Source organism: Xiphias gladius, chromosome 23, assembly GCF_016859285.1.
Source record: "Xiphias gladius isolate SHS-SW01 ecotype Sanya breed wild chromosome 23, ASM1685928v1, whole genome shotgun sequence".
Classification (NCBI taxonomy): domain Eukaryota; kingdom Metazoa; phylum Chordata; class Actinopteri; order Istiophoriformes; family Xiphiidae; genus Xiphias; species Xiphias gladius.
The window spans coordinates 18,199,131-18,220,948 of NC_053422.1; the positions used below are offsets into that span (position 1 = coordinate 18,199,131).

Consider the following 21,818-nt stretch of genomic DNA (forward strand, 5'->3'; position numbering starts at 1 on the left):
ATTTTATATATCAAGTATATCAGTATGTTGCTGTGTGGACTACGCACTGGCTGTGACGATGAAGACTATCCATCTAGCAAGCGAATTTTAGGTCTCCTGAAACCCCTGGGTATCCATTATACCTCCTGTTGGGTCTCAACATGCAACTTTGACTTTTCGTGAATTCAAACGAAAATCTGAAAGTTTGGGATAAGTTAAAAAAAATTAACTGTTAGCATTTCCCTGCCTATTTGGCTAAGTTTAGTAACCAAAGCTCAATGAAACCTTGTTGTCATGACTTCTGTCAACATTTCATGAGCATGAATTTAGCTTATTTTATATTTTAAGGTTATTAGGTATGCCCGTACACCTGTACAGTCCATATTTTGCTATTAGTCTTGTGATTATTTGTCTCTTGCTTCAGGTCATGCATCCCATTGCCTGCTCTGCATGTTTCCACCAGTATGGCAATGCCAGCTCTGACGGCAGTGAAAAAAGTGTGCCACCTAAAGATTGTAAAAAAAAAAAAAAAGGCAGCAGACATCTTTTGAGTGACAGAACATGAGGAAGAGGTACAACAACATACATTCAGTTAACAAGGGGACAACAGTACAGGCATGAGTTTGGGCAGCCATGTCGGTTATTTCGAAAGAAGTCTTAATTTACCCAGAATTCATAGCAAATTAGCCCTGCTTAAAACAAATGAAGAACTTGACAGCTTTGTGTAACGGATGAATTTATACGTCTATCTGAAATCTTACTAGTAGTTTGATCTAAGCCATAGTTTGTCTGAGGTACAGCTTCTGTGGCAGAGGATTTCTGACAGGAAGTGTCCTTTAAAAATAAATACACCATCCATCAGGCTTGTATGGAGCAGAAGAACACCTAGAAAGACACAGTGTTTTCTTGTAAATGTTTTCATTGCTGAATATTTTCACCAGTGAAGTTAAAAAAAAATAAAAAATTTAAAAAAAGCCACACTTGCCATTCAAAAAACAGAGAAAAACAAGATCTGTTTAAAGACTACATACGAGTGGGCATTTTGCAGCAAACAAGTACTGTGCAAGTACCGTGTATGCACCAAATAATGTGACACTTTTTGTTATTACCATTACTATTTTTTTTTTTTTTTTACAATTTTTAACCAAACTTTTACTATTATATGTTGTTGGAAAAAGGCAGTTAGTTTTTGTGTAAACACAGGAATTGATCGCCTGTATCCACAGCTTTTAGATAAACAAAACAGATCAGCACAATGTTCTGTGTCCACAGCAGGCACCGTATTGTCTAAAATTAATGAAGCCATATTGATTTGAGCTAACACACATGGGTGAGCCAAAAATCACTTCAGTTGTCGAATTAAAATCATTTAGACTAGACTATTTTGGTCACGTCTATCATTTTTTTTCATCTTCGGTAAGAGAGCAATATATATATATATATATATACACTATAAACAGGTTTCCTTAAAGCTCCACAGGTTAGGTTACAACTACATAGTACACTGTGTGCTCTGAATTAACATAACAAAGACCATTGGAACAAATGTGTAAAGTTCTCCTTGATGCAAAACATAGTAGCCCAAGTTTTGTTCCTTATACAGCTGACAGGTCAGAGGTTAACCAGGGTACATCTATTTTTTAAAGGTTTAAACCCCCCCCCAAAAAAAGCTAATTTATAATGGAAAATACGGCACTGGATGAATGTTGTATGGAAAGATCATCTTAAGTTATTGCTGTGGTTGACCATCAGGTTCTTTCCCTATGTTGTAAACAAAGCAAGAGAGGCAAAGTCTTTCACAAGTACAGAGGGAATAATGACATCACTGACTGATGTCACTTTGACTAATATGTAAATACCTAATAGTTATAAAGACACTTGAGTTTTGTACTTTAGGATAAGGAACTGTGGTCACTGAATAAAAACGTTTCCTGGAGTAACGAGGAAAGACTGGCACTGTGTAACACTGCAAAACAGGGCAATGCCTTCAGATGATCTGTCCTAAATATAAAGCATAACAGCTATTATATGACTGACATTATGTGGCTAATGACTAAACAAAGAATCTTAAAAAAGGACATTAGCAATGAACGTGTCACAGGAATTTTGAGTAACCAGCCAATTAGAAAAAGTATGTTAGTGAGAATTGTGAATATTACTGGTATTATTATACACATCATGATATATTACTGCAAAGTTTTTCCTGCACTGACACTTCCTGCATTCCTGTGTTTTATCATAAGTGAAAGTTCCAATGGTAAATACAGAAAATGAAGACAAAGGACCCTTGGCAGCCAAAAGTATCCCCTTAGATGTTATAGTGTAACATGACCAGTTGGCTTTTTTATTAGGAAACACTCAATAAAAAGGGAGGGAATTCAGACACAATAGACATGAATTACAGGTGTATAGTTTTCAGACTTTCTCCACTCACAGCAACACACCGACTATAAAATAGTTGTGTAATCTCAGATGTCTATTGACAAGCGCCTCTTTACACCTATAGCTGTAGATGGAGTTTCCATACAACAACTGCTGAACAAATTATATTTAATGTCTAGGTTTACGGTCAGGAAATTGAGAAAGGATGTATATATTACTCATAATGCTTCTCACACATAGGTATCAGAGTAAATAGAAGTAATAACTGGGTTATCATCTTATCACTGATATATGAACGGATAACATACAAAGGTACAGTATGACTGTGCTTTGATAGGGAGTGCATGAAAATCCATAGAGGAAAATGAAAGCTGTCTATTGTTTTTTGTACATTATATTGCGACATACAGGAAAAATAATGAATATGGGGAATCATGGTCTGAAGACGGAAATATTCAGTACTGAGAAAATACAATACCTGGTTGGGGAAAAAATTAATCATTGACCCAATATTTGGTCTAGAATATGTAATGTACTAGTGCGGAGCTTATTTTGTCTGTTCGGTTTCTCTTCATCAAATTAAAAAAAAAAAAACATCTTAAGTAATCATTTCACCATACAGCACTAGATTTTCAGATGTTGACTGTTTCACTTTGTATTCTACTACGAAAAAATAAAACAGCGTTTTTCAAGTATAATTAAAACCCCTGGTCTAAAATGCAGGAACAGTGTCTCTGCACAGCCAACTGATGTTATCTACCCCAGTCTCAATCTAAGTGCATGTGTTGTTTGAACTACAGTCATTTAGGTCTCAGAACCTCATAGTTGAAACAGTAATTGTGCAAAGTAGGCCGAACAGACAGAGCTAGTGCAGAGTTTGGATGTATTATGAGGTCTCAAGAAGATTCCTCTAATGTTGACTGCTTATAGTTTAACACTTCAATGAGATTGTGGTCTTGATTTCTGAAGTACAGAGAGGTAATGGTCCCCACAGCACCACTCCTCTCGGAACACATGAAAATACATCCAGACTCTGCACCAACTCTGTTCATTTGGCCTATGTTGCACAATTACTCTTTCAGCTATGAGGTTCTGAGACCCAAATTCCACAAAAAATTCATGACATGGCAATGATCCCGAACACACAGCAAAAATCACGCTAGAGTTTTTAAAGAAGAAAAAAGTAAGTCACTGTATTTACAGATAAAAGTCCCCATTGGATATACTGTATGCTTGTGCGGAGTAGTTTTGCATGTGAACTTTAGTAGCGATTGTATGAAAATTTAGTGAAAAGGAGATTTTCTCTCTGAGTGCTTCATTGACACTGTTGTGTAGAACCAGGTAAGTCCGTGACGGTGCGTACACATATATGTAAGTATGGGCTGGGATACAGGCAGAATGTGTATATGTAAAATAGACCAAGTGTATATTTTATATATCAAGTATATCAGTATGTTGCTGTGTGGACTACGCACTGGCTGTGACGATGAAGACTATCCATCTAGCAAGCGAATGTTAGGTCTCCTGAAACCCCTGGGTATCCATTATACCTCCTGTTGGGTCTCAACATGCAACTTTGACTTTTCGTGAGTTCGAACGAAAATCTGAAAGTTTGGGATAAGTTAAAAAAAAATTAACTGTTAGCATTTCCCTGCCTATTTGGCTAAGTTTAGTAACCAAAGCTCAATGAAACCTTGTTGTCATGACTTCTGTCAACATTTCATGAGCATGAATTTAGCTTATTTTATATTTTAAGGTTATTAGGTATGCCCGTACACCTGTACAGTCCATATTTTGCTATTAGTCTTGTGATTATTTGTCTCTTGCTTCAGGTCATGCATCCCATTGCCTGCTCTGCATGTTTCCACCAGTATGGCAATGCCAGCTCTGATGGCAGTGAAAAAAGTGTGCCACCTAAAAGATTGTAAAAAAAAATAAATAAATAAAAAAAAAGGCAGCAGACATCATTTGAGTGACAGAACATGAGGAAGAGGTACAACAACATACATTCAGTTAACAAGGGGACAACAGTACAGGCATGAGTTTGGGCAGCCATGTCGGTTATTTCGAAAGAAGTCTTAATTTACCCAGAATTCATAGCAAATTAGCCCTGCTTAAAACAAATGAAGAACTTGACAGCTTTGTGTAACGGATGAATTTATACGTCTATCTGAAATCTTACTAGTAGTTTGATCTAAGCCATAGTTTGTCTGAGGTACAGCTTCTGTGGCAGAGGATTTCTGACAGGAAGTGTCCTTTAAAAATAAATACACCATCCATCAGGCTTGTATGGAGCAGAAGAACACCTAGAAAGACACAGTGTTTTCTTGTAAATGTTTTCATTGCTGAATATTTTCACCAGTGAAGTTAAAAAAAAATAAAAAATTTAAAAAAAGCCACACTTGCCATTCAAAAAACAGAGTAAAACAAGATCTGTTTAAAGACTACATACGAGTGGGCATTTTGCAGCAAACAAGTACTGTGCAAGTACCGTATGCACCAAATAATGTGACACTTTTGTTATTACCATTACTATTTTTTTTTTTTTTACAATTTTAACCAAACTTTTACTATTATATGTTGTTGGAAAAAGGCAGTTAGTTTTGTGTAAACACAGGAATTGATCGCCTGTATCCACAGCTTTTAGATAAACAAAACAGATCAGCACAATGTTCTGTGTCCACAGCAGGCACCGTATTGTCTAAAATTAATGAAGCCATATTGATTTGAGCTAACACACATGGGTGAGCCAAAAATCACTTCAGTTGTCGAATTAAAATCATTTAGACTAGACTATTTTGGTCACGTCTATCATTTTTTTTCATCTTCGGTAAGAGAGCAATATATATATATATATATATACACTATAAACAGGTTTCCTTAAAGCTCCACAGGTTAGGTTACAACTACATAGTACACTGTGTGCTCTGAATTAACATAACAAAGACCATTGGAACAAATGTGTAAAGTTCTCCTTGATGCAAAACATAGTAGCCCAAGTTTTGTTCCTTATACAGCTGACAGGTCAGAGGTTAACCAGGGTACATCTACTTTTTAAAGGTTTAAACCCCCCCCCCAAAAAAGCTAATTTATAATGGAAAATACGGCACTGGATGAATGTTGTATGGAAAGATCATCTTAAGTTATTGCTGTGGTTGACCATCAGGTTCTTTCCCTATGTTGTAAACAAAGCAAGAGAGGCAAAGTCTTTCACAAGTACAGAGGGAATAATGACATCACTGACTGATGTCACTTTGACTAATATGTAAATACCTAATAGTTATAAAGACACCTGAGTTTTGTACTTTAGGATAAGGAACTGTGGTCACTGAATAAAAACGTTTCCTGGAGTAACGAGGAAAGACTGGCACTGTGTAACACTGCAAAACAGGGCAATGCCTTCAGATGATCTGTCCTAAATATAAAGCATAACAGCTATTATATGACTGACATTATGTGGCTAATGACTAAACAAAGAATCTTAAAAAAGGACATTAGCAATGAACGTGTCACAGGAATTTTGAGTAACCAGCCAATTAGAAAAAGTATGTTAGTGAGAATTGTGAATATTACTGGTATTATTATACACATCATGATATATTACTGCAAAGTTTTTCCTGCACTGACACTTCCTGCATTCCTGTGTTTTATCATAAGTGAAAGTTCCAATGGTAAATACAGAAAATGAAGACAAAGGACCCTTGGCAGCCAAAAGTATCCCCTTAGATGTTATAGTGTAACATGACCAGTTGGCTTTTTTATTAGGAAACACTCAATAAAAAGGGAGGGAATTCAGACACAATAGACATGAATTACGGGTGTATAGTTTTCAGACTTTCTCCACTCACAGCAACACACCGACTATAAAATAGTTGTGTAATCTCAGATGTCTATTGACAAGCGCCTCTTTACACCTATAGCTGTAGATGGAGTTTCCATACAACAACTGCTGAACAAATTATATTTAATGTCTAGGTTTACGGTCAGGAAATTGAGAAAGGATGTATATATTACTCATAATGCTTCTCACACATAGGTATCAGAGTAAATAGAAGTAATAACTGGGTTATCATCTTATCACTGATATATGAACGGATAACATACAAAGGTACAGTATGACTGTGCTTTGATAGGGAGTGCATGAAAATCCATAGAGGAAAATGAAAGCTGTCTATTGTTTTTTGTACATTATATTGCGACATACAGGAAAAATAATGAATATGGGGAATCATGGTCTGAAGACGGAAATATTCAGTACTGAGAAAATACAATACCTGGTTGGGGAAAAAATTAATCATTGACCCAATATTTGGTCTAGAATATGTAATGTACTAGTGCGGAGCTTATTTTGTCTGTTCGGTTTCTCTTCATCAAATTAAAAAAAAAAAAACATCTTAAGTAATCATTTCACCATACAGCACTAGATTTTCAGATGTTGACTGTTTCACTTTGTATTCTACTACGAAAAAATAAAACAGCGTTTTTCAAGTATAATTAAAACCCCTGGTCTAAAATGCAGGAACAGTGTCTCTGCACAGCCAACTGATGTTATCTACCCCAGTCTCAATCTAAGTGCATGTGTTGTTTGAACTACAGTCATTTAGGTCTCAGAACCTCATAGTTGAAACAGTAATTGTGCAAAGTAGGCCGAACAGACAGAGCTAGTGCAGAGTTTGGATGTATTATGAGGTCTCAAGAAGATTCCTCTAATGTTGACTGCTTATAGTTTAACACTTCAATGAGATTGTGGTCTTGATTTCTGAAGTACAGAGAGGTAATGTCCCCACAGCACCACTCCTCTCGGAACACATGAAAATACATCCAGACTCTGCACCAACTCTGTTCATTTGGCCTATGTTGCACAATTACTCTTTCAGCTATGAGGTTCTGAGACCCAAATTCCACAAAAAATTCATGACATGGCAATGATCCCGAACACACAGCAAAAATCACGCTAGAGTTTTTAAAGAAGAAAAAAGTAAAAATTAAGATGTGGCCTAGTGTGTCCCATGACTTGAATCAGATATCATCCATGCCCAGAAGGTTCGAATCAAAATAAAGCTGAACATACAAAACACTAAAAAATACAAAATGCAAGAATGCATTCTCACTAAGGGTTTATTGACTTCTATTACAGTTGGTTCTTTATTATAGACCTTTCATTATAGTTTGATTCGTCAAACATTTCTGTTTTTCAAAGTATTTGGGTTCATTCTTCTTGGGCGTTGTCTTAAAAAAAAAAAAAAAAAATTAAATTGAAATGATTTGTAATTACATTTTAGTGATGTGGACCAGTTGTGTTTTATTGTAAACTGTATATAAGGTTGAATTACAGAGAAAAGTGTATTAAATAATTCATGCAAAAGTTGAGTAGCCCTCTTTCATATAAGACCAACGTTAATAAATTAATACTGTAAATTACTTAAATTAGGTCTCAAGGTTGTCAAACAGTGCAGGTTCCCCTTCTGTTTTCTAAAAGGGCTTCTTTTGGACTTTGTGCTTCAATTTTCTGAACGACGTGGAACTCACTTTAATAATAAATTCCATTCTTCTCTAGAATGTTATTAAGCTTTATTAAAACTCTGCGAAAACCCTTCTTTGTGGATTCACCTGTGCCAACACACACAGGTCAGCCCAGACAGGGCTAAGACCTGTTGGCTTCCCCTTTTGCCATGCAGTGCTGAGCTGGGCAGGTGCATGAAACAGAGCCCTGGTGTCTCCAAGAGAGGTGTCCATTTCCTCCTTTGCAGACTTATTGCCAAATATTTACTTAGGGACCACAGACTGGAATTAGGAAAATATCTTTCTTTCCCCAGCACTGCTCTTCAAAACAGCTGCCTGTTTTTGTTTTCCCCCCAAATATACACACTTGAAAAGCACCTTTACTGGAGTACAACCTTTGTATGCATAGCAGTTACTTGTTCTTAGTCTGCAATTTTCTTGCTTGTTTCAACTGAAGGGCACAAGAATGTTTGTCCCTATCATGAAAACAAGATTATAGACATCCACCTGGTTTTAAATGACTTATTGGCTGTGATAAACCTAAAAATGTGCTGTACTCTGTGACCTAATGAGTCTCTAATTTTCTCAACAGAATCATTTTTTCTGTTGAAATGGTTAACTACTCACAGGAAGAGATGTGAGTATTTTTTTTTTTTCTGAGCCAGAGAGAACAGAACAATTTCTCAACCCATTTTCCTTTTTTGTCAAAAAAGTCTCCGACCATGCTTTACAGTAGTTTTATTAAAACAAAAACCCACAAACAGAAATGCTACATTTGTGTATTAAATATTCGAATGTCATAGGGGAAATGCTGCTGCATTACCACTGTTTAAATGGACATTTTAACAATCCATTGTTTGGCATGAATACACAGTATCAAGTGCAGTACACAATTATGTACATCGTTAATATTGGAAAGTATTAGGTATGTAAATCTTCCTTCATTTTCCCTTTGCAAAGTAACTAGGTCCCATTTTACAACTCATAATATTGATTTCTTAAGAAACTAAAATAAAATAATACAATAAAATGATCTCGCAATACATGTAAGCACTGGTAAGCACTGGTAAAAGAGACAGGAATATGGAAAAATAACTGCAGTGTGCAGTGTATGCAACACCTTTACCAAGTGCAATGTTGCATGCTACATGTTTTAGGCTGGACAGGTGATATTCTTCAGCCCTGATCTTTGAAAAATATTATAATATAGTTGTACAGTAAATTGTTGGGTAAACATTTTCTTTTATGTATTTATATACAATAATATCTGTTTTTGCTGTTATTTTGCTATTATATCTGTGAGTTTTCATTGCAGCTGCGAGAGAATGGCGGTGCAGTCCTCAATCCTTTCCAGTTCCTCCACCACGTCAATCAAGCACTCAACCTTTTCTGAAGGAAGCACGATCCTTGCGTTGTTTCTGAACTTCTTCCTCAAGCTCTCATTGGTCAGTGGGTTGCGCCAGTGACCATAGAAGGTGTCACAGCGTCCCTTCAGAATGTCTCCCCCAACAAGTGTCACCTGGACTTCGCCATACATGCGGTTGAAGTTAGCCGTGTTGTCATGGGGATGCTCCATGTGAACGCGGCTCAGCAGAGCGAGCAGCTCAGGGCGGCTCATGGCCGCAGGTGTGAAGGACTGCACAGTCACCTCGCCATCCAGGAGAGCGCTGCAAGCATTGAACTGGAAGGAGTGGCGTGCCTCATGCTCAGACTCAGGGAAAGGCCTGTTGATGTACTTTGATTTGGGGACTCTGAGCAGGATGTCCTGGATTTGAGCTGGGGAGACAGTGCCAGTGCCAACTCCCACAAGAAGCTTATGGATGGAGGCTGCAGCATCTGCCACCCAGTGCATCCCCAGGTGGGCAGGGAAGCGCTTGAAGCCTATGTCCTGCTCCTCTAGCAGGAAAATTTGGCCATCACCATTGGGTGATTCTAAAGGCTGTGGCACGTAGTCTTCATAGAAAGCACTGAAGCCAGCCACCCCTTCGACAGCATCCAGGACCAGGCGACTTGCCTCTAGGCCTCGGGAGGCCAGCAGAGCAGCCTCCAGCCCCAAACGTGAAGCATTGCCTATGTGGAAGGGTTTAGACTGAGTGGCAGCATTAGCCATTGGGGCTCCAGATAGAGAAGCAGCTATGGCCAAGGCATGACTGCACTGGGAGTGATCCAAGGACAAGAGGTGAGCACAGGCAGCTGCACTTCCCATTGTCCCTACCACAGTGGGAGGGTGAAACCTGGAGGTGAGAAAGACGGAGAGAGGACAGACTTTGGTCAGTTGTTTTGGAACTATTTAGTCTTGTGACTGAAGGAGCATTTTAAATAGGTGCTCCCCATCATTATGGTTACAGGTTAGCTCCTGTGTGTAAAGGTGTCTTTTTGTACAAACAGCTTCTCTTTTACGTAACTCTCCTCTCAGTCCTCTTTAGTCATTTGACTACTTGATAAACAAACAAACAATGTGGTGGGTCATTGACTTGGTGTAAACACTTGCCAAATGGAGTCCTGTGTAATACACTCTTCCACATGGCTAATTATGCTAACACTAACCACAGAGCCTCTGCTGTCCCTGAGATGGACATAATAACCGGTCATTCACAGCACATTGGCACCACTAAGAGACTGCACATTACACTGCACAGGCCGTCTTGTAAACCACACTGCAGAGATCAGCGCAGTCAAGTATGGATCTCCCTTGGCTCATGTGTATACTTGTACTCTGTTTAGAGTATAATTGAAAATACCTTCAACAAGGAACTGGCTTTATATCCATTAAATGATCACTTAGGTAAAGTACAAAACCTGCTGCTATTAGCCTATAAATTACAGTATCTATGTCCAATTTGACTCATGTCCTGAGGTGCACACCTCTTGGGGATGTTGTGGGCCTCATTAGAGAACCTCAGCAGTCGACCCTGGATCTCGATACCGACATTGAAAGCCAGCAGGAAGTCCAGGCCAGTAGGTTTGCTGTTAGGGGGCATCATGTCACTGAGTGCTAACACAGCAGGAAGGACTGCTCCTGAGGGATGAGTGGCAGGGTGCCATGTATCATCAAAGTCCATGGAGTGAGTCTGAAGCAGGAACATTTTAATAATGAAATGGTTGTAAATAATAGATTCTTTCATACTGAAAACAATTAGATAATTATTCATTTTTTTTACAATCCGGCGAGCAAGAACATAAGGTTGTTTTGCTTCATGAGAAAATACAGCAGCTAACTGCAAACTTTGCGACTGTGTTTTAATGATGCAGTATATCTCTCTTCACCCATCACCTTTCTTGGTTAACACTCACTCCCTAACTGCTCTCCACGGCCAGTGTATTTTAATTGGAAAATCTCTGTAATTGCCGTAACAGGTTTCAACTGTTCAACTGTATCAGAGGCAAAGGAAAATGGCAGGAATTAGCTTTGCATCCTTATGGCCTCTTGGATTGGACGCCCAGCAATGTTTGCAGACATGATGATGGAAACTCATTTGGAAAAGTCAATTTAGTATTTTCACCAACCCCTCCTGTAGTTGTCTGCCCAGACTGTACTGTAGCTGTGTATAAAATAGCCATAGTTTGGTTGTGGTAATGGATTTAGTGCGTCTAAAATTGTCTGGCGTACTAGGGACAATGGTGACACATCTGTTCCACCTATTTATACTCACTGCCACTCCATTGACAAAAGCTGCCAGTGTCGGGGAGAGCCTGGTGCCCCTGCGTCCGTATACAAAGCTGACGTCATCATGACCATACATTTGCTGAGGGGAAAAGACAGTAACAGGTGAACAGGGAATCATCGCAAGGGCAGTTTTAACGCAATATTTTACAGTCATCAAACACACAGAACACATAACGTGAACTTTACTTTTAATAGCTTGGGCACATCACTCTTCAATTAATGATGGCTGAATAAGTTTCTTTGTAAGTCATATGTCAATGAGGGAAATTTGGGGAAAAAGGTCATCGGTCATAAAAAACCTGTCTGTTCCCAAGTTATATGACTACAATTATTAAAATAATATCCAGTGCTTTCTTTCCATCTTCTCATCTGTCCACACACAGTATTTGTACTGACTTAGGACGATTGTTTATATAAGGTCAGGTATTTGCTTTCATCTGTCTCATTGCCTCATATCATTTAATTGCCTTGTACCTTTTTTCCCTCTCCTATGCCTCACCTGACAGTGCTGCAGGGCCAGTTCAAACACATCTGTTGTGCTGCCAATCAGACCAACCCCAATGCTGTCCAGCACCATCCTTTTGCTGCGGTGGAGGACTATGGGGGACAAGTGCTGGGGCTTTATTTCACTGATGAACTTCCCAAAGCTGGCTGTGACTGTGTCCTCAAGGGCCGGGCGCTTTAAAACTGCAGGGGGAAAGAGCAAGGAATGTAGTGATCAGATAAAAGGAAAGAGGTTAGGAGTAAGTAAAGAAGAAATGTTTACAAAAAGTTGAGTTTACCTTCTGTTGCCGAGTTATGCAGTCCTCTGACAGCCCACATTGGTCTAATGGTTTTCTGCAAGACAAATAGGAAACAGAACATCTTTACTGACCCCTGAAAACCACCAAGGAGACCATTTATTGTATTACTATAAGAAATACTAAAGTAATTAGTTTTACCGATCCATTACAGGCTGTGGACACATGCAGAGATTTTCTTTGTCAGGCTCAGATCTAATTAAATCATGAATATTACTCTGGCTGGGTGCCTCTTTTGAAAGACGTTGTGCTGGTGAGGCGGTGCTGCAACAGGTGTGGTACAGCATATGTAACATGCTTAATATTTAGCAAGAGCTCTGTTATATTCTCCACTACCACATACTCCCAACAATACCTACACAGTACGAGCTATGTTATGATTTTAAAGTACATTTTTATCTTTAAATCTTTACCTGTAGTGTGGAGATCATGGCTTCAGTCAGTTGTTTTTCTCTCACGTTGCTCTTCTTTCTTCTTTCCCTACTAACCAAGTACTTTTGCAGTCAACAGGTTGTCGAAGATGTTGATGCTTCTCAGATTGAGAAGGCACCTGCCTTATATAGTCCAGGATTCACAATGGACACTGATAACATCTAGGGAGGAACACGGAAGGGCAGGCATATCCATAACGAAACCTTGAAAGATTTAAAGGAGGAATTTCCATGGCAGTCATCATCATCATCATCATCATCATAGCCACTATCACCTTTCTCAGAAGAGGAGGAGGAAGAAGTGGTCCTTTTTTGTCTAAGATGAAAAGCAGTGATGTCACCTCTTAGGTTGATGGTTATAGGATAGTGTGGGGGAGTTTTCACGAGCTCCTCCTACACACAGGAAAGCCTTTTTTATGACAAACTTTCAAACTTTCTTCACCTTGCATCAGAGCAACTCAGCAGTTCATCTGTCTGAGCAATTTCACCAGGTAAGACTTCATTTTAATTTACTTTATTACTGCCTGGCACAAAGACTTTATTAGATGTAACATTTAAAATGCTACATAATGATAACATGCTTTTCACATGGGCTAAATATCTACAGTTAGTTCAAAGATGCTGTATTGCATGTCGAAATTATTACAGTTTAAAGTTGTTATTTATGAGATTACTAAACTAAACTATTACTAAACTTCAACACTGGAAAAAGTATAACTAACAGAGTCAAAAACATTACCTTAGTATATTGCTTGTCTTTGGGGTAAATATCATTGTGTTAGTGAAGAATAAAATGCATACCAATGCGGACCCTCCTGCTTTCCAATCTTTAGAGCAGGAAAGTTGAATACAGCTACTCTGTGTCTTTTTCTGCTGTCACATTACAACAATGGGTGTCAGGTCTCTGTAAGTGGTTAAGGAGATAAGACAGAAAAGGGTCTGAAGGAGTAGAATGCTCTAGTGTGATTTTAAGTTTATCATAGTCTATAAATAACATATAACTGTAAGATCAACAGTTTGTCATCCGAGTTCTACAGTATAGTTATGTTTCTTGTAATTATTATAATTTGCTTTCAATTTTGTTTTCGTTTTTCCTTTTTTTTTTTGCAATGCTCTACAAATAGAAAGTTTGCATATGTGGGTATTTTTCATTTAGAGGCTCTAAAAAAAAGAGGTGGTTCAATCTAACTATAAAAAATAGTCACCTTTCTCTGTCTCTGCATATAAATACTATCCCACATTGACAAATAAACTGTCACAATAAATCAAACAAGATTAAGACAGGATTCTCAGTTTGTCTTCTGGGTCATTTGTGCATTTGGTATTGCACTTTATCTTTTTATGGAAAATGTACAGAGTAATGTCCACACATTCATGTTTTTGTGTTTAATTGTTTCAGTAAAAGTGCAGTTTGACAACAAAGACATCATGGCAACATTAGATGGGTTTCCAGCCAGTTTCTATGGTGAACCAGGAGTGTTGGGCTTGTTAGCCAATGGGATAAGTGCGTTCCTCGTACTTTTGCAGAACTTCAATACAGCGCGTACAGGCAGTGCACCAGTAGGAGTGGAGAACATCCTTGCAGGTAAAACATTTGAAAAATCTGCTAAAATAATATAATAAAAGATCATTTAAAATTGTTCAAGTAATTCCAGTTTTGTGGCTTTTATAGGTGTCCATCTCATCCTGATTGGTGGTATATGCCAATTGGTGGCTGGACTGCTTTCCTTTAGAAAATATGATCATCTCAGTGGCACTGCCTTCATTGGCTATGCTGCTCTTTGGTGCAGTTATGGTGCCACTCGAATCTACTTTGGTGCCTTAACGGAAACTCATACATCAGCATCTCTAGCTCATCAAATGACGAACAATTTGTCCCTGTCCACTAATATGATGAGCAACATGTCTCTGAACACCACCACAGAGATCCCAGTGTGCTTTTTATACCTTACCATAAAAGAATCAGCGATCGCTGGTCTGGTCCCCTATATCCTTCTGTCCTTTATTCTAGCCTTCTGCTCTGCCACAGTCAACTACCTCATGCCTTTTGTTTTTGGTGCCATCACGGCCTCCTTAGTTTTTGAAGCAGTAGGTCTAGTAGCGAGCTCCTGGGCTCTTGTGGTCTCTGGGGTTCTTGAGTTGCTCATTCTAATTTTTGCCATTTATGGTTCGGCTACACTGCTCGTCAAAGGTCTGGCTCAGCGTCTAGTCCTCAAAGGCTTTGGTACCCCTCTCTTTAATGTTCTCCTGCTAGGGACCGCCACCTCAGCAAGTGCCCAGAGCATTGGCCAAGAGAAGAAGAAAAATACAAAATATGCAGAGCCCATGGCCTTGGGTTTCTTCTGTGACACAGTTTCCTCCTTCATCTTTGCTTTCTACTGCTTTAGGTATGTTAAGTCCTTTGGCTTAGGAGCTACATGGGTCTCAGTCATCTCAGTTGCACAGCTTTTTTCAAGCTACTACGCCCATCTGCGCCATGATTGCTATCACACCACTAAGTTTGGTCTTCATGCTACATATTGGCTGATCAAGGCTTGGGATGAGTTTGTGGTATCTGCTCTGACTGCAGAGGACAGTGAAGTGTCCTTGGGGAGAAAAGCAATGGTGGGAGACTGGTTCTTTGTGGTGGCAGGCTTGGTGCTCTGCGTGGGAAGCCTGAACATGGATGTCTTAGAAATGATCCACAACATGCTGTTTGTCCTGCTCACAGTCTCAACAGTCCCCCAGATCCCTCTCCAGGGTTACTACACCTTCTTTGGTGTAGCTTGCTCCCTGTTCACCGCAGCCTCCCTGTATGGTACCTTCTCACGTCTCATCAACACAATAGCAGAGAAGTCTCTCATCCTTGTAGGCCCACGGCCCATCTCCACTGAACAGCTACGGAAAGCTTTAAGGTGCGGCAGGACTAAACAGGGAGATCAGGAGGGACTGCCCCAAACAGACCAGGCTTCAGATGCCCTCTTCTACCTTTCAAATGGGGTTGCAGCTCTCTCAGCCATCCATTCGAGAGTGTCAAGCACAAATCCCTCCTTCCTCCATCTGACTGTCCCTTGGGTCCTCATCTCTGGGGCCATCATCCAGGCCTATGTCAGCCGGCTGCAAGTTACAGGAGGTGGCCGTTTTGGATCCATCATCTCATCCATCTATGTATTTGTGTGGGCAACCTGGACCTGGTTTAGGTTTGCAGGTACGTAGATACAAATGTGATTAAATAGAGATTTTTTCTGACTGAATTACACAAAATTCTAATCCCAAGTTGTTGTATTTCCAGGTAACCTGCTACACATTTCCACAGAAGCATCCTACGGTTTTACAGCAGGAGCCATTGCTTTCCTGGTCATTAATGGTTTCCTCGTGCTGATAGGTAAAGTTAACCACATTGATTTAACAACAAAAAGAAATATTATTATGAATATTATTATTACTACTTGACCCAGTTGTCATTCTTTCCAATGTTTATATCAGCTGCCTACAGGAACCTGGTTTTGCTGTTGCTAATAACAGTAATGGAAGTTGTTCTGGTCTGTTTTCTGCTGTCCACCCTGCAGCGACTGCCATACAGACTAGAAAGTAAGCACAGACAAAGCCTCATTCTAAACGTCTTTTATAGGTTGTTTTTTTTAATGTAGACACAGGCTTAAATTAAAATTCTATCTGCAAAAAAGCTATCTAATTATCAAGTGTGACTACTTTTTTCTTTTTTTACAGTTGCCATGCTTGCACTGGTTTCAATCATTTGTATATATGGAGCTCTGGCATCACTGGTCAACTTCATCTTCTCAGAGAGACTGCTACCTATGGGCCCTTGCTTACTGAAGGTAACTAATCAGAGGACTCTATTGTAGTCCTCTTCTATAGTGGTGTTCATCCTGTTCATTTTATGAACGTGTCCCTCCCTCTGTGGCCTGTCTCAGGAGAAAGTGAAGCAGGAAACCTCTCCAGAGCTACCCTGTCCTGTTGCTAATTCACGGCTCACCAGTGGTCTCCTGAAGATTGCTGGCCTTCTCGAGAAAGGCGGAGTGTGCGGTATTCCCACAGACACAGTCTATGCCCTGGCTGCCTCCTGCAAGAATCCTCAAGCTATACAGAAAATCTACAACATTAAAGTAAGAATGAAAAATAAGGTGATCATTGAAGCGTAATATGGGACAGATCATTAAATCCAATTTCCATATTGTACTTCATGTGATATTCATCAACCTGTTATCTGTGACCTGCCCCAGGACAGACCGGCAGAGAAGCCCATCTGTATCTGCATCTCTAGCGTGGAGCAGCTGGTAGAAGCCAAGCCTCCCTTCAGTCCTCTGCTCTGGGAGTTTATGAGGAATGTGTATCCCGGAGGCATCAGCTGCATCGTCAGCAAAGGAGACTGGCTGTTCAAGCTAGGTAAACTGGCTATGGCTGCTGCAGTTATACATCTATGACTCAGCTTAGTTTAAATGAATGGCAGTTACCAGTATTCACCTCACTTTTTAAATCATCTTGTTTAGGAGTGGGACCAGCTTATGACCGTGTTGGTACCAAGGACAGCATCATGATCCGTGTCCCTGACCACACCGTGACCTGCCACCTATGTGACATCACTGGACCCCTTGCCATTACCTCAGCTAATCCCAGTGGAGAGGAAGACAGCACCCACCACAGCATGGTTGTCAAGTAAGCGTCCTTTTGCAGAACCTTGCTGTTCTCAAGTCCTCATGCACAGCGGCGGTTATTCCGCTGACCCACTACACATCGTGCCATGTATCAGTCAGGAGAGATTTATGAACTGCTTGTGCTATAGAAGAATTATTTGACCTATGATAGCATTTAATGTCGTTTTGGAAACTACACGCATGTTCACTTACCCCCTCTGCTGCCTTTTATTTTGCTTCAGTCGACTGGGACATAAGATCCAAGGAGTTCTGTGTGATGGGGACTCTAATGAAGTTGTTGCATCTACTGTGGTCAACTGCCTGAAGATTAATGAAGGTACAATGCAAAAATATTCCCATTACATTCTCTCCTTTTTGTGTGTTTTAACAGACACTTTCTAACTCAAACACTTTCTTACTCTTTCCACAGGGACCATCACCATTGTAAGGGAAGGCTGTGTCCCTGCAGTAAAAGTCAGACAGATCTTTGACAGAGTGAAAAGCATGATGGTGTGATCATGACATGCCTAATTTCTCTCCTTTCCTTTCCTTCACACCTGCTTTGCAACAAGATTTGCTTTTTCAGCGCCCCCATATCCATTAAACAATCTCAGGGAACATTTGGAAAAATATGAAAAAGAAAAATGTTTTAGAGCTGCTTATATATGTGTAACTGTGGATATCTTGGTAAATGTTAAAGTAAAATATTCATTGGTAGCTCACAATGCAAGAAGAATCTCCCAAGAAGAGTCTCAGCTGATATACCATGACTTAATGAAGATACTGTCTCTCAGCTGTATTTTTCTGGAAAGCAGTGTAAGAACTTTGATAGTGATGTTAGTTAAATGACAAAATATTTTTATGAAATAACTGTTATATACCTGTAATACTTCTGTAAATATGTATTTATACATTTAAATTATACTCATTGTTGACATGAATTTCACACTTATGTTAATTTTAGGGTTGGAGCAGAAAACTTTTCTCATATTACTGTGTGTATTTAAACTCACTGTGTATTCTTGTACTGAATAATTCTGTCAAAATGAACTGAATCTGACTGATGTTGTGTAAAGTAAAAGCAAAATAATAATGTCACCAGTAACATAGGTTTCAATTGATTAATGTTTTAACCTATTTTTTAAGAGCAGTTCTGCCTGTATTCAATAGTTGAGAACTGGCAGGTAACAGGAAACAGGGGGAAAACGAAAGGGGGCAAATGAAATGCAGATATGTAGCGATGAGTGTACATAGTATGCATCTCAACCAATAGGGTAGGCCAGGGTGCCCCATGTTTTAATTTAAAAAAAAAAGATTTGTACTACAACTGGTACATTGAGGAGAAAACCAAGTTTAACATTTAAAAAAAATTATTTTTCAAACACATAAAGTCCTGAATTTTAAGTACAGAATTTAGAATTTCTTCAGAAATAAATGCAAATCATCCAATTTTGTATAATCAGAATATTTAATAAAATGTCCAAAGTAACCGAACAACAACAAAAAATGTACGCTTCACACAATTATTGGCATTAATTTGATGAATTTAAATTATTTCCTCAAACAAAATAAAAAACAAATGAGACTCATCTTTGCTTAATTGTCAGTGCACAAATGTCCTGAATTACCCAATGAATGACGGTTTTACTGCAAAAAAAGGGGCTGATTGTTTTCAGTTTCTTTTTCACAAAGGCAATGACAAGAGAGCTGCCTGAGAGTATCAGAAATGCTATAAAAAAAACATAATTCCAAAGGCTACAGGGCAATTACCAAAGATCTTGAAATCCCTGGTCCAACAGTTTGTAATGTTTCACACTCATAAAACTGTTAAGACGCTTCTAGGACGTGGAGCTTAGAAGAGACTCTATTAGAGAAATCTGCAAAGGTTTATGCAGATTGTGGAAAAAAACACAACGCAAGACATCTAAAGAGCTTCAGGCTGACCTGGAGCAATCAGGAGGGGTGGTTTCAGGCCGTACCAGATGCCTCACACTAAACCAAGTAGGGCTCCATGGGGGAGGCCAAGGAGGACACCAATATCGATAGAAAGGCACAAAAAGGCAAAACTAATGTTCGCAAAAACTTTCATAGATAACCCACAGTCTTTCTGGGATCATGTTTTATGACAGCACAGCTCTCTTGGAATGCAGTGCATCAGTTTGTTTATAGGCGACAAAATGAAGCCCCTAAGGAGAAAAACACCGTACCTACGGTAAAACATGGTGGAGATTCTGTCATGCTGTGGGCTGCTTTGCTATCTGTGGTACTGGAGGCACTGAATGTATCAAAGGAATGATGAAATCAGAAGATTACCGAGGCATTATAGACCTAAATGTGTTACCCAGTGTCAGAAAACTAGGTTTAAGGCGAAGGTCTTGGGTCTTTGAGCAGGACAATGACCCAAAGCAGACATCCAACAGAACAAAAGAATGGTTGAAAAGGAAAAGATCGACTCTTTTAAACTAGCCAACAATGAGTCCTGACCTAAATCCCACTGAAAACCTTTGGAGAGAGCTGAAATCTGCCACCTCATAAAGGACTCCTGCAAATTAAAAGAGCTTGATCACAGAGCAATGGAAGAGTGGCAGAAACTACCAGCAGAGTTCAAGAAGCTTCTAGATGATTACAAGAAACATTTAGAGGCTCATTGTTGCCAAAGGTTCTGCAACCAAAATTGGTGAAGTGTGCCAGTAATTGTGTCTGGGGTACATTCTGTGTTTGTTTTATTTCACTATTATTTAAGATTTTTGATTTTTGATTTTCTTATGTTCAGTAACCTTGGACAAAATATTTTGATTATATAAAATTGGCTATTTCCATTTATTTCTGAAGATATTCGAAATTCCTTACTTAAAATTCAGGGGTGCCAGTAATTTCAACTGGGACTGTACTGAGTTAAAAATGAATCAGTGGTCAAAATGAAAGTACACATTCCAGTCTACTTTTGCTTAACAAAACCTGATGCATTTTTTCCATCATCACAATAATTAGTGGGTGACACCAATAAAATCCGAGTTGTGCAAATTGCATATATAATTGCTCACTGACAATGCTAATATGCTGATATTAGGAGGTATAATGGCTAAGATGTTCTATTACATCTTATATAAGTGTGATAGCATGCTAACATAGGTTACAGTAATTACACTGAAACACAAAGTATGGACGAGGCTGTTGGGAATGTCATTGCAGGTATTTGGTAATAAAGTTAAATGAAAAACATGAATGTCTGAACTAAATTGCTAGAGGAAAAGTCAAAGGAGCACCAAAGTCCTAAGGATTCAGCCTCTGATGATCATGATAATTTGTTGTCAATCCCATTGTTCCATTTGAAGTAGGTAATTTTCCTTGTACGTTACCTCCAAAGTATCTCAAACATAAACTGATGTGGAAAATGTGGAAACTCCCTGGAAGCCACTGCTCTTAATTCATTACTCATTACCAGAAAGCACTTTAAAAACGGAGTATATTTTAGAGCATTTTAGAATTAATACGGCTGCAAACGAAGACAGAATACATACTTAATCACTGTGGGTGATGTGTATTTTGTTAGGTGAAACAGTAAATTACCAGAAGATTGATCCTATTCATTGACTTCACTGACAATAACAGTAACAGTAAGGAAGTATTTTCAGATAAACTCACATTCAGAGCGCTTACTGTTTGCTTAAAACTCCGGCATGAGGAGTTACTGTAGGTGTCTCTTTTGGTAACACTCCTTGTCAGATTAGGTGGAGCAGTATTGGGAATTATCTTTTGTCAAGTCACCAAACTCTACAAACTAATAACAATGATGATTATATCACTGTGTAAGCTAACAGGTGAGTGAGGGAAACGTCAGTCAAGCACAGGTGCACATGTCCACACAGTGAAGAGAGTGAAAGAGAAAACACCAGTGTTGGGGCTTTAACATAAGTATGAAATTAAAAGTAAGCAATGTCATTCTCTGCATGACTACAGTCTTTCACTGCCACCAGAACATCAAAGAGCATCTCGATTGTAAGATGCTTTTGGATGTTTTGGTGGCAGTGAAACACATCAGCACACAGTCTGGACGGTCAATGTTCATAACTATATTTAAACACGCAGTACGGACGCTTGCCCATGTATTAATATTATTAATATTAATATCCAAACACAGTCAGACAAAATCCCTTTTGTAAGACTTAAAAGTCTGAGGTTCTGGGTGTGGCTCGCTCTGCTGTACAGGTTTTGTGTCAATGTGGGTAACAGTGTGTGATGTACAATCACTCTTTGTTCAAGCCTGTTTACTCAAAGGCTCCCAATGGGAGTAAATAAATTCCTGAACGGCAAAACCCTACACTGGCCTGTGTGGTTCTTAGCCTCCTCAGTCTGGTTTCTAAATGGTTTATTTATTTTTTAGGTGACAAATTAAATCCCAAAAGATTAATCATATTCTTTG

General features: G+C 39.0%; 1 protein-coding gene across 1 annotated transcript; it reads right to left on the reverse strand.

Moving 5' to 3' along the window:
* Positions 1 to 9,169: 9,169 nt before the first annotated feature.
* Positions 9,170 to 12,761, reverse strand: irg1l (immunoresponsive gene 1, like). The gene is made up of 6 exons (XM_040120395.1): positions 12,744 to 12,761; positions 12,313 to 12,367; positions 12,030 to 12,217; positions 11,517 to 11,609; positions 10,729 to 10,934; positions 9,170 to 10,097 (listed from the first exon to the last, which is right to left on the reverse strand). The coding sequence occupies exons 1-6, from the start codon at positions 12,759 to 12,761 to the stop codon at positions 9,170 to 9,172; spliced, it is 1,488 nt and encodes a 495-aa protein (XP_039976329.1).
* Positions 12,762 to 21,818: the final 9,057 nt, after the last annotated feature.

What these genes read in the sequence shown, in the direction of transcription:
- irg1l (XM_040120395.1), bottom strand. An exon ending in TGGCCCTGCAGCACTGTCAG is followed by an intron (nt 11,610 to 12,029) that starts GTGAGGCATAGG and finishes TTTTCCCCTCAG; the next exon opens with CAAATGTATGGTCATGATGA. An exon ending in CTTTTGTCAATGGAGTGGCA is followed by an intron (nt 10,935 to 11,516) that starts GTGAGTATAAAT and finishes TTCCTGCTTCAG; the next exon opens with ACTCACTCCATGGACTTTGA.